Here is a 13680-nt window from a genome sequence, read left to right on the forward strand (position 1 = left end):
TGGGCCTTCATGGCTTCTATCATGGTCCTAAGCTCATCTATTTTTTTGTCAGTTTCTGCTCTAGAGTTTCGAATCACGACTTGCATTTTGCTCACTATCTCTATCTATGGTTATCTGGGAAATTATTTGTGTTTTGAATTTTTCTAGAGCCTGATTGATCTGTTTTGTTTTTTCCTGTGCTTTGAGTTCAGGGTGTCCTGGTGGTTCACTATAGGCCTTTTTTTTCATCCTCATTTGCCCTACTGTTTGCCATTGGTGAACTGGAAGTCTGTCCTTGTGTCTTGCTTAAGTGTTTTCTCATTTTAATTTTTGTTGTCCGACTGTCCTTGGTTTAATCTCTGGATTATCACCCAAATCTTCCTGATATAGTTGCACCCTAGCTTCTGTGTCTCTAATGACCCACAGACATTCTCATCTTCATAACATCAGAGAAAACAGCTCATCAAATCAACGGCAATGCTTTACCCCAACTGATACAATCAGCAACACATTAAGATCAAGCACAACTTGGACACTGACCACCTGTGGCAGTCACTAGTCTATCACCCTTAAATCATTTGAATTAAATTGAAATCAAGAAGCAGTCCAGAACATGTCTGCAGTGAACAAACTTTTCAATATAGTATATTTACCATTTAATGGCTCAGACAGAGCGAGGATGCAAGACCCCTGATCTCAGTTAGCTGACTGCTGAACCCCATGACGCTGACTGACCTCGGGCTGCAAGGCCCAGATTGAGTTCCCCATCCTTCTGAATGGTTGAACTCCCCAACGTTCTATTATAGGTTTCCCACGTCCTTTCTTTAAAGATGTTCAAAGTTGGGAACTCAGAAAAATACCCTTGATGACCACCTCTGTCTTTGCAGAGTGGGTCCAAAGACTAGCACAGTCAGGAGGTCTGAGAGTGCGGGGCAGGGGAATTATGGGGGTTCAGGAGTGCCGCGCGGCTACCTTCCCAGTGCTTGAGCGATGGCGGCTGGGTTGGGAGCAGGCGTGGTTCTAACATAGTAGTCCTTACAATCTTGTCATTGTCATCCTTCATCTTGTTCAAAGTGTTCCTTTATTCCAGATATGCCTCCTTCCTTTAATTATCTGTGGCATCTACTTTACCTCCCTGAGGTTGATTAGTGGTGGGAGGTCTAGACCTATATGTTATGTAGACAGGTAGTTATTTGTGACTTGCCTAAGACCTTAGGATTTACCTATATCCCAGGAACAGAGTGAGTTTTCTACTTGGTATGCCCTTACTCCATGTATAAGATGTGATTTTAGCCCAAATCTTGTTTATAACTGACAGAACTGGGATTTGTAGCGCCGGAATTTATGCTGTATGATTTTATAACCTCAGAACTAATATTTATTGCCATATCTATTATCTGTATACAAATGACTCATACCTCCATGCCTAGTCCCAGCTTTCTCCTGAACTTTAAATCTCTAGTCTAACTATCCTTTTGGTGTCTTAGCTATGAGACCAATTTCATTAGTGAGCTTATCATATTTTCCTTTAACATTTCCTACACTACTACTTCCCATTTTTTTTAATCACATCATCTTTGTTGTGTGTGGTGCTGGAAGTACTAGAACTGAACCCATGGACTTTGAGCTATGGCCACAGGCCTTTTAAATTTTTTTATTTTGACATAGGGTCTCACTAGGTCACTGAATTGCCTGGTCTAGGCTTGAACTTTCAATCCTCCTGCCTCAGCCTCCTAGAGCGCTGGGATTACAGGTATGTTCCACCATGCATGGCTGACATCTTCATTATTTAAGATTAAAAATTTCAGAGCTCTTTCAACACCCTTAATATTTAGCATAATTACTGTGGCATGTGTGTTTTGCTTCTGCATAATTTCTGCCAACTTCTTTCTGTTCTTTTTGCTGGGATGTTCAGGCCCTTAGTTTCAGGTGTAATTGTCTAAAGATTCCTTCTGTTTAACTTAAGGCTTCATGCTGCTTCCAGAGTAATCTTCCTAAAGCATAACTCCAGTCCCATCACTTTCTTGTACTTGCTCTATACTTTCAAAGGTCTCCACCATAGGACTCCAGCTGTTTCTGTAGCTGTATCTCTCACTGTTTTCTTAAGTGAACACTTCCCAAAATATGTTCTCCTTTTTTCTTATTGCTGTGCTCCTGTTATTACATTTCTTCCTTGAGAGTAGAAGTTAGGCATCTACTTATAGCCCCAGCATAGGTCTTTGTTCTTAGGTGCACAGTATATTTTACTGAATCAAATCATGACTCCCTTTCCCTTATGAGGAAACACATTTCAGATTAACCATTATATTTTTGTTATTTTAGGCTTGATCGTCTTTTTATCTTACTGGATACTGGCACTACTCCAGTTACAAGAAAAGCTGCTGCTCAGCAACTTGGAGAAGTGGTGAAGCTTCATCCTCATGAATTAAATAATCTGTTATCTAAAGTAAGAACTCTTTTTTCTTAGTGTAATATAATCTTATAGAGAATTATCCATAAGTAGGAAAATAAAAGTTAAGGTATGAATCATCTTATTTTAAGTAACCATTCGTGATCTTCAGATTCAGTTAAGTATCTTAATAATTCTCCAAATATCTTTAAACTGTTTTTTCCTTTTGTTATAAGATTTATAGTATTTTTAAGAATCAAGTTTAATTGTTTAAGGGATTTGACAATATAGAACCTTTGCTTCTGTCACAAATATGAATCTGACCCAATTTGGTAATGAACAGAGTTGTTAATCTGGTTTGTAGTAGCCTAACTTGTTCTTAATGGCCATTGATTGTAGTTGGTAGTTTGCAAATGAACGTGTACTCATGGGCAATAATTAAAATATATGAGAAGCTGAGTCGTCCTATTACATTCTTAGTTATTAGCTGCTTGAAAGTAGCTTTCTACTTTGTTGTGTCAGTGTTTTCATAATCCTAGTACACGGCTTTCCCTAAGCAATGGCTATATGTTAATTGAACTTTGTGGGCTTGTGTATGGTACTATTGGCAAATACCATGTGTTTAATTCCCTGATGTGCAGTGTAAAAGCATGAGTGGTTTGGAAAGAGGGTTGGTGGTAGAAAGTAGTCAGAGAGTAGCTCTGGGGAAAATATGATTGCCTAGATACTGGAAACCCCAAGATAACACTTCCTCCTAGTCTAACCCCTTCCTTCCATTTTCATTTGTCCCTCCCTGAGCTTAGGTGTTTTAAGTCCTTTTTCAATATATGCATACAAATTTACACTGTATAGTTGCTACCATACGGTCTAATAATGACTCCCTTTCCAACATACTTCTGTTACTGATATTATCAAATCTTTCTGATCAAGATGTAGATAATCAAACAGTGATTGAATACCTACAGGCTCCACATTCTCAGAGTAGAAAAGGATGCATATCAGGCAATATTACATATCTGTAAGGTGGAAGAGAGTAGTATATGCATTTCTTCTCCATATCCTAAAGAAGGAAATGGAGGACTGAAAGACTGAAATAGAAACAGCAGAACTAGTCTGTGTAGAACTGAGAAAAGATTTCTAATTTTCAAGTAAAGTCTTATCTAAGACCACAGCACATTGACTGCCCTCAGATCATTCAGAAAGAAGCAGTTTATCTCTAATACTCTCGTCCTTCTTTTTTCTGCCTTTAATATTTTTCCTATTGTCTTTTGATCTTTTGCTTTAAGGAGGTTTATTGAAATATAATTTACCTACCAGAAGTGTACAGTTCCGTGGTATTTGATATATTACCATGTGTGCAATAGCTGTCACCACAATCAAAATTGAAAACATTGTTATGACTACAAAAAGAAACGGTGTAACTATTAGCAATTGTTTTTCATTACTCCCAGTGTCATGAACTATGCTATCAACATTGTCTGGGCTGGGGATTTAACTTAGTGGTTCTGCTTCCTGCCTCACAAGCACAAGAACCTGAGTTTGATCCCAAGTACAAAAAAAAAAAAAAAAAAAAAAAAAAAAAAAAATTGTCTAACACATTTGTCTTTCCACAATGTCAGAATTTATTGACTAGCAGTTTATTCACTGCATCAGTTTAACTTTATCTGACCAAACACTCAAGGTTTCACTCAATAAATAGCCAGTCACCCAGGCAGTCCCAGCTTCTTTTATTCCAATTTTGTTTTGTTTTGTTTTTGTTGATTTTTTGTTTTGTTTTGGTTTTTTGGGGGGTTTTTTGATACAGGGTCTCACTATGTAGTTGAGACTGACTTGGAACTCACTATGTGGCCCAGACTGGTCTTGAACTCACAGCAGTCCTCCTGCCTCAGCCTCCGGGAATGCTGGGATTACAGGCGTGCACCATCACACCCGGCTTGATTTTTTTTTGAGATAAGAGTTTTGCTAATTAACTCAGGCTGGTTTTGAACTCTTATGCAGCCCAGGCTGGCTTCCAACTCCTGGAGATCCTTCTGCCTCTGCCCTCAAAATGCTAAGAAGATTACAGGCATGCACCACCATGTTTGGCTTTTATTCCAATATTAATTATTAATATCTAAACACTCAAGTCACACATCACACTTCATATAATATATGGATTACAGAACTGCTAATAAAGAGTTAACAAGATTAGAAGAGGCAGAACTGAAAGCAAAGGCACAGAGCCCACAAGAGATGTGAAAAGCCACCTCAGGCAGTCAGATAATATTACAGACCTAGCAGAGCTTTTTTGAGGCATAGGGCTTGTTGGGAGTGCTGAGTTGGTTTACACTGGACAGCAGACAGTTTGAGTGCACCAATCACGCAGGGAGATTGAGCTGAGCTGAACCCAGGGGACAGAAAACAGGATTGTTGCCTGAAACCTCAGGACCCATGGATGAGGTGGTCTGTATGTGTTACCTCCGTTCTCCAGTGTTGGGTAGGTTGCATCATTCTTTTGTTTCATGTGTTTGATAATAAGCTTGTAATGGAGCAGTTAAAAAGACCTTTAAAAATTTGGATTTTTTGGGGGGCTGGGGATTTAGCTCAGTGGTTCCGCCGCCTGCCTCGCAAGCACAAGGTCCTTTGTTCATTTGGATTTTTTTGTTTTAGGGATAGGCTGCTTCTCCAAGCTTCCTCATTCTGAGTGCAAACTGCTACCCCATCCCCCAAGGCCTGACACCTAGAATGATTTAATACTTCCAGCCCCCCTAAGGCCAATACTTGGCTAGATTGACATATGGAAGTTTCCTGGCTTTTGTTTTATCCTTTCTATAAATTGGAGTGCTCTGTTTTGGGAGGTGGGGGTGTCAAGGAACAGATTAGCTACCTTCCCCAGTTTGGCCAAACTGTAAGTAAACTAATTTTTGCCTTTTTATGGGCTTTTCTTGGACTTGGTTTTGGGCAGGCAAATGAACCTGGTCACCCTGACAGTCAAGGCCCAGATTTGGGCCTGTTGGAGGCCCAGCTGGCAAACAAGCTCATGGGCCTGTTTTTCTTTGATACAGCTGAGATGTCATGTGGATGTCCTCATGTCCCTGACTTAATTTGATTAAGTTTACTGGTGGAAATTTTTTTAATAGCACGAGTAATTTAGCAGTTTATGCCTCATGGTTATGCCGTACGATTTTGATAAGATTGGTGTGTTCAATATCTGGTGGTTATATATTTATTCTAATAAGTTACCAAGTCATTCTCCCTCAACATTTGTACTCAAAAGTGGAACAAATTGTTGCTTTATAAAATGGAGTTGCTAAGGCCAAGACACAGCCAGAAAACTTCTATACAACATGAAGTAACTTATAGCAGGGCATAGCTTGCTGTTACATAACACCCTCCCATACCCAGCTTTAGGTAATCATTAAACTATGTATATATATTTGCTTTTTCTGAACATTTTATATAAAACAAATTAATGCATAATATCTTGTGACTTGTTTCTTTCACTTAAAATGTATTTGTGTTTTGCATGTATTATACAATTGTGTGGTGTATGATATATAAACAGTATACCACATCTTATCTGTTGCATCAGTTGATGGAAATTTAGGTTTCTTCGTTTTGACTATTGTGAAAAATAGTGCTATAAAAATTTATGTATTGGGCTGGGGATTTAGCTCAGTGGTTCGGTGGCCTGCCTTGCAAGCGCAAGGACCCGAGTTCAATCCCCGGTACCCCCCCCCAAAAAAAAATTATGTATAAATTTTTTGTGAGAAGGTATGGGACTTAGTCTGTTTTCCACTGCTATAAGTGAGTGCCAGAAATTAGGTAATTTATAAAGATTGGGATTTATTTAGCTCATAGTTTTAGAGGTTGAAAGCTTCAAGATTAGGTGGCTAGGGCCGAGGATTTGGCTCAGTGGTTCTAACACCTGTCTTGCAAGCACAAGGGCCCGAGTTTGATCCTGAAAAAAAAAAAAAAAAAAAAAAAAAAAAGATTAGGTGGCCACATTTGATAAAGGCCTTGTTGCCTTCTGTAGAGTTCCCAGGTGTTGCAGGGATCACATGGCAAGAGAGCCATATGAAAAACAGCTAAACTGGCTTATTTATAACAGATACACTATGTAATCCATTAATCTATGAGGAATCTCATGACTTAATTACTTCATAGATATCTCACCTGGTCTCACCACCTTAATACCCTACAGTGGATACTGAATTTCAGCATGAGTTTTGGTGGACTTGCAAACCGTAGCAGTATGTTTTTATTTTCTTGGGTATATATACCTTTGAGTAGAATTGCTAGACTATATTTAACTATATATAACTTTATGAGAAACTATATTTAACTTTATGAGAAACTGTCTGACTGTTTACCAAACTGGTTCCACTATTTTACATTCCCAGCAGTAGTATAGGAGGGCTCAGATTTTTCCACATCCTTGCCAACATTTTTTTTTTTGGTTTTTTTGAGACAGGGTCTCACTATGTAGTTGAGACTGACCTGGAACTCATTATGTAGCCCAGGGTGGTCTCGAACTCGCAGCGATCCTCCTGCCTCAGCCTCCAACATTTCTTATTAACCTGACTTTTTGACCAAAGCCAGTGTAGTGGGTATGAAGTGGATTTAGATTTGTGTTTGTCTGGTGACTAGTAACAATTTCAGGCATCTTTTCATGTGTTTATTAGATATTCCTATATGTTCTTTGGAAAATGGCCTATTCAGAGATTTTGATCTTCAAATATTGTTCCTTTCCTCCCTCAACCCCTCCTCCTCCTTTTTGTTTTGGTGATGAAACCCAGGGCTGGGCCAACATGGTCAGTGGTACTGCATTTGCCTGGCAAGCGCTAGGTCCTCAATTCGATTCCTGGTACCTCCCCCACAAAAAAACCCCAGGGCTTCACATGTAGTAGGCAAAGATGCTACCACTGAGCTATAACCCAGCCCAGATAACTCTGATTTTTCTAATGGAAAAAGATACTCAGTAGTCATTAACGATGTAAACAGAAATGTATTAAAAAGAGCAAATTGAGGGCTGGGGGTTTGGCTCAGTGGTTCTGCTGCCTGCCTTGCAAATGCAAGGACCCAAGTTTGATCCCTGGTACAAAAAAAAAAGCAGATTGACACAAAATCAATTCCATGTTCTATAGAATTGCCCAGTTTGAAAAAGATAAGGAATTCAGGAGTGAAGTGAATAATGGTTAATGAATGGGTAGTTAATAGAAAAAAATCAGTACATGGACAATGTAATTTCAAACTGTCCAACTTAACTCTCTTTGGCTGTGCTACTGTAGATAGAACGTAGAGCCTTCTGTTTGCTAGTCTTGTCCTGTCTTGCTGAGCTACATCCACAGCCCTTTTTGGCCTTCCCAACCTTTTTCATAATTAAAGAAATATAGAGCAAAACTATAATAGTATATTTGTTTATTTGCGGTATTGGGGATCAAACTCAGGACCTTGTGCTTGCAAGGCAGGTGCAGTGCCACTGAACTATCTCCAGCCCACTATAATATTATTTTATGCCTATCAAAAATGGGAAAATTCCAAACATTTGATGGTAATACTCAGTCATAAAAAGGATTTTTTTTAGTTGGATTATTCTTTTTTTACAATATGTTGTAAGAGGTCTCTATGTGGTTTTTTTGGGGGGGTACCGGTGATTGAACTCTGGTCTTTGTGCTTGCAAGGCAGGCCACCAAACTGCTGAGCTAAATCCCCAACTATATGTGTTCTAGATATAACATTATTATCAGACATATGACATGCATATATTTTCCTGTTTCGGAGGTTGTTTTCATATTCTTGAAAGTATCCTGTGAAACACAAATTTTGTTTTGTTTTGTTTTTGGTACCGGAGATTGAACTCGGGTCTTTGCGCTTGCAAGGCAGGCCCCCTGAAACGCAAGTTTTAATGTTGTTATTTCTCTCTCTCTTTATGTAAAATCATTTGTGTCCTTCATGTCATATTTAGTAAACCATTGCCTGACCCAAAGTCACAAAAATTTACTCATATGTTTTCTTCTAAGAGTTGTATAGTTTTAACTCTTAGTTTTAGGCTTTTGGTCCACTCTTAAGGTAATTTCTGTGAATGATGTGAGGTAGGCATTTAACATTCTGTGTGTGTGTGTGTGTGTGTGTGTGTGTGTGCGCGCGCTGTGTTTTGTTTTGAGAACAGGGTATTGGAATGTAGTTCAGACTGGTTTGGACCTGGGTAGGTAGCCTTGAATTTCCATCATACTACCTCAGCTACCCTAGAGTGGGTATTACAGGTATTCACCACCATGCTTGGCTAACATTATTTTACATATGGTTATCCAATTTTCCCAGCAGCATTTGTTGAAGATAATATTATTTCCCTTTTGAGTGGTCCTGGCAGGCATTCTTAAAAGTCTGTTAACCATAGACAAAAAGGTTAATTCTATTCCATTGGCCTGTATGTCTCGTTTTGCCAGTAGTCTTGATTACTTTTGCTTTGTAGTAAGTTTTGAAGTAAAAAAGTGAGTTAACCGTTTTTTTTCAAGATTCTTTTAGCGATACTGGGTCCCTTTCATTTCCATATGAATTAGAGGATTAGCTTGTCCATTTGTGCAAGAAAGCTAGGCTGGGAATCTTTTTTTTTGAGGCAGGATCTTGCTACATAGTTCAGGCTGGCCGGCCTTGCACTCATTGTGTGACCCAAGCTGGCCTTGAATTTGGGGATCCTCTTGCCCAACTGCTGAAATTACAGGTGTGTGCCACTACATCTGGCAACCAGCTGGAATTTTAACAGGACTTGTGTTCAATCTATAAGTAGCTTTAGAGGATATTGTGATCTTTACAATATTAAGTCTGTTGACCCATGAACAGGAAGTGTCTATTTAGATTTTTAATTTCTTTCAACAGTGTTTTAATGTTTTTTAGTTTTCATTGTAAAGGTTAAGTCTTATACTTGTTTTTATTAAGTTTATACTTTCTGATGTTATCACAAATGGGCTTGTCTTAATTTCATTTGAGATTGTTTAATATTTAGAAGTAATTTTTGTTTTCTTTTGGTTTTTTTTTTTTTTTTTTTTTTTTTTTGTTTTTTTTTTTTTTTTTTTTTTTTTTTGAGACAGGGTCTCACTGTGTAGTTCAGATTAGCCTTAGACTTACTGTGTGGCCCAGGATGGCCTCGAATTTGTGGATCCTCCTGAGTGCTGGAATGACAGGCGTGTGCCACCATGCTTAGCTGCTAAAGAGGTTGAGCTTGACCCTGTAAATTTCTGTATATTTAATCTGCTGTAATATTAATTTGCTGATCTTATTCTTTCTAGTAACTGTCAAAACTTTCTTTTTTTTGAAGTTCTAAGGATTGAACCCAGGGCCATCCATGTGCATGCTAGGCAAGAGCTCTTCCACTGAGCTAAATGCAACCCTGCTTTTGTAATTTTTTTTTTTTTTGGTAACTTTTGGGTAATATATAACTCTGTATTAAGTAATGAGATTTAATACATTCCTGCTGACTTGAACCACGAGCAGTTCATGCATGACTCCCATTGATTGGGTGACCTGTGCTATTATTGGTGGTGCAAATGGATCTAATCACTCTTATTGGTCTTTTTAATAAAAAGCAGCCTGATAAGATAATCATGTAGTATAACCTTGTAGTACAGCAGGTGGCTCAAACCACCTTGGAAGTGAGGCGTACAAATTATGGCCCTGTTGTGAATGTGTTAATGAATAATATGTAATTTGTTTTGTATTAGTAAGTTCCATAGTTATGTTATTCTTAAAATACTCCCAGGTATTCTTTAATTAAAAGTTATTTTATTTTCCCCTTTTAAGATGGTAGTGGGATTTTGTGTGAGTGGTAAAATCTTATAAGTGATTTTAATAATTCTAAGATATTTTATATATATTCAGAGGACTGCTGAATTGTAAATTAGTAACAAGTAAATTTGTGTTTCTCTGTCTACCTTGAGCAAACAATGCTTTTTAATATATAACTTTTTAAAAATAATTTTTTAAGGTATTGATATATTTAAGGAGTGCAAATTGGGATACCCGGATTGCAGCAGGACAAGCTGTTGAAGCAATAGTGAAAAATGTGCCCGAATGGAATCCAGTGCCAAGAACCAAACAAGGTGCTTTTTAGTGGAAAAGTAGTTTGAAGTAAATCTAGCTGTGGAATTAACTATAACATGCAGTTTATGTTTTAATAATTTCAATTTTTATTTAAAGGGTCAGTTTTCATACTTCTGGTACAACTTTGTCAGGAAATCATAATAAATAATATGAGTCTCACCATTGTAGAATTTTTTTAAATGACAGGATACATAAAATGTTTTTATATATTTTAAGAAATTAATTCTACAGTGTAATTTTATTTGCAGAGATTATTTCCCTGAAAAGTGTTTACATTTCAGAAAAATTAGTTACATGAATACAGCATAAAATTATTTTGTTTTGTTTTTGGTACTGGGAATCAAACTCCGGACCTTGGACTTTCGAGGCAGGTGGTGGCACCAATGAGCTAAATCCCTGGCCCAACAGCATAAATATTTAAAACAATTTTTTTGTTATGTTGCTGGGAAACAACTTAGAAATTAAGACTAATTTTCTAAATTTAGGCATAATGAAATACAGATTTTTGGAGGGGTAAATTTTAAGCTTTTTAGGTGCTGTTTAGATATTGTATGGTGGTAAGAAAAAAATTGTATTTGTTTTCAGAAACAGGGAATTGGTCCTCGGGCTTCACACTGACCTATATCCTTGGCCCGTTGCTCCCCACCCACTGTGTTTTTGCTTTTTGGAGACAGGGTTTCACTATGTAATTCAGGCTAGTCTTGAATTCACTATGTAGCCCTGACTAGCCTTGAACTTGGGGTAATCCTTCTGCCTCAGCCTCCTGAGTGCCAGGATTAGAGGCATGTGCCGCTATGCTGGGCTTCAACTCAGCCCCTTTTTCATTTTTTATTTTGAAACAGTGTTGCTGAGGTGATACTTGAGCTTGCGCAAGCCTCCTGCCTCAGCCTCCTGAATGCTTAGATTACAGGTGTGCATAACTGACTGCACCAGGCTCCTGTAATGACATTAAAAACAGATTATAGCTGGGTGTGGTGGTGAATACCTGTAATCCTAGCACTTGGGAGGCTGAGGCCAAAAGGGTTGTGGTGAGTTCGAGGCCAGCCTGAACTACAAAATAAGACCTTGTTTAAAAAAAAAACAAAAAACAACAACAACAAAAAAACTGTAGCTAGGCATAATGCTGCATGCTTATAATCCCACCTACTTGAGACCTGGGGACAGAAATATTGCAAGTTTGAGGCCAGTTTAGTCAACTTGGTGAGACACTATCTCAAAATAAACAAGACCGGGGATATAGTATATCCTTTGGTTCTGTCCCAAGTATGAGAAAGAAGGGAGGGAGGAGATGGAGAGGGAGAGATAGACACAGACAGACAGAAAGAGAGGTAACACATGTGAAAGCATGGTAGCTGTGGATGTAATTCACTGGTAAAGTACTTGCCAAAGGTTTGATCCCCAATGAAACAAAGCACATGGTTTGAAAATCTGTAAAAGTGTACATTGTAAGTGAAAGTTATTTAATTTTAAAGTGTTAATTGGATTTATTTTTTATTCTATAATCCGGCAACACAGAATCACATCACTTATATAGTACATAGTTTGACTGATGTCAAGGAATAAAATTACATATTTAGCTTAAATATTGAAAGAGGCTTTTTTTCCAGGTGTGAAATCAGCACTTCATTCCATAATGTAGAAGAAATTTTCCCCAAGTGAAAATTTAATATGGTGTACATTTAGATGCATTGTCAAGTCACTTGGATAGCATCACTTTTAGCATGAATTATAGGTTACTTAAATTTTTGCTTATATTTGCAGGTACCTGTTATTTCAAGGTTTGTTTGTTTTTTGGTACTGGGGATCAAACTCAGGACTTCACTCTTGCCAGGCAGGTGCTGTGCCACTGAGCTAAATCCCTGGCTATTTTGTTGATTTTCTCGTCAAGGGAAATGTATAACCTGGTAGAGTTATAACTTGTTTTAGTAAAGAACCTTTTCTAGCTCATTATCCCTTCTTTTTTATTTTGGCATAGAAAGGCACAACAACTCAAGATTCCTTTGTTTTTTTTTTTTTAAAGACAACATTAAATTAGTTACATTAGCATTCAAGTTTCTAAGTGAGATTTCTTGTCATTACTAGAAAACTTAAAATATTCATGAGTTCCCTTTAATCTAGGTTAAGCAATCATACTTTAATTTATAGATAACTTACATGCAAATCCCAGCTAAATAATTATTATGCTAGTGAACAATTATAATATATTTTAACACTTACATGTAGCTACCCTTTTATAGGTACTTTGAGACCTCAAATGGACTTGTAATTTCAGCAATTTATCATGAGGTTGCAGTTTGTTTAGAATACGGGTAGATATATAATTACATGAGATTATAATTTTCTTATAGTATGGGAAGTAAGTTCTGTTGAGTGGATAGTTGCTTTGTGTGCTAGACGTATCTCAGGTATAATGAGAGGTGATACTTATTGGCCTTATGAATATAGTTTATTCACTGTTTTGCAACTTAGGTATTTTTAAATTCTTCAGTAGTCAATGGAAGGGGCATGGTATTTATATGTATTTCAACATAAAGATGCATTTCTTCACCTAAGCATTATGATTTCGTACATGAAAACAGTTACCACTAGTATTCTGATTCTTGTGGAAGGGGAGTTAAGGAAGAATGGATTGTAAATGACTCCATAGTAGTTTTTCTACGTCTTCCATTTTTACTTTAAAAAATATATTACCCACACACTACAAGTACTGATATGTTATTTTCTTTCATTTTACACTTTGGCTGTATCATTAAATTAATACTTCTAAACCTCATCTAGAACCTACTTCAGAAAGTTCTATGGAAGATTCTTCTACTGCAGATCGATTGAATTTTGACAGATTTGATATATGTAGATTGTTACAACATGGTGCATCACTTTTGGGGTCTGCTGGTGCAGAATTTGAAGTCCAAGATGAAAAATCAGGTATGTAGTAACCTGTAGAAGAAAGTCTGAAATTGGTTTTTTCAAGCTGATTTGTCACTTGATAAGCTGTTTATCAGCCATCATAATCTAATGTGTCCTGAAATGTAAATTGACTGATACTTAAGTAAGAAACAATATTTGTTCTAAAACTGTAATTACTTCTCAACTCTCAGGGAATATATTCTGTGTATCATTAGTTCATATGTATTAATATTTCAACAATATTTCATTAGCTAACAGCCTCAGATTGTGATAATGTTTTCACAATTTTGGGAATTTGAGGTGTCATGTGATTGTTGTATTTTAAT

At 37.2% G+C, this 13680-nt stretch overlaps 1 protein-coding gene across 1 annotated transcript in view; it reads left to right on the forward strand.

Annotated features, from left to right (window-relative positions):
- Btaf1 (B-TFIID TATA-box binding protein associated factor 1) overlaps nt 1-13680 on the forward strand; it is a 100951-nt gene that overhangs the window by 13148 nt on the left and 74123 nt on the right. Inside the window, exons 2-4 of the mRNA XM_010632100.1 lie at nt 2302-2425; nt 10332-10446; nt 13226-13372. Of these exons, the coding sequence (XP_010630402.1) occupies nt 2302-2425; nt 10332-10446; nt 13226-13372 (386 nt within the window). The remainder of the gene's footprint in view (nt 1-2301; nt 2426-10331; nt 10447-13225; nt 13373-13680) is intronic.

This window comes from Fukomys damarensis, unplaced genomic scaffold (assembly GCF_012274545.1).
Source record: "Fukomys damarensis isolate Sample0158 unplaced genomic scaffold, DMR_v1.0_HiC HiC_scaffold_20, whole genome shotgun sequence".
Taxonomy (NCBI): domain Eukaryota; kingdom Metazoa; phylum Chordata; class Mammalia; order Rodentia; family Bathyergidae; genus Fukomys; species Fukomys damarensis.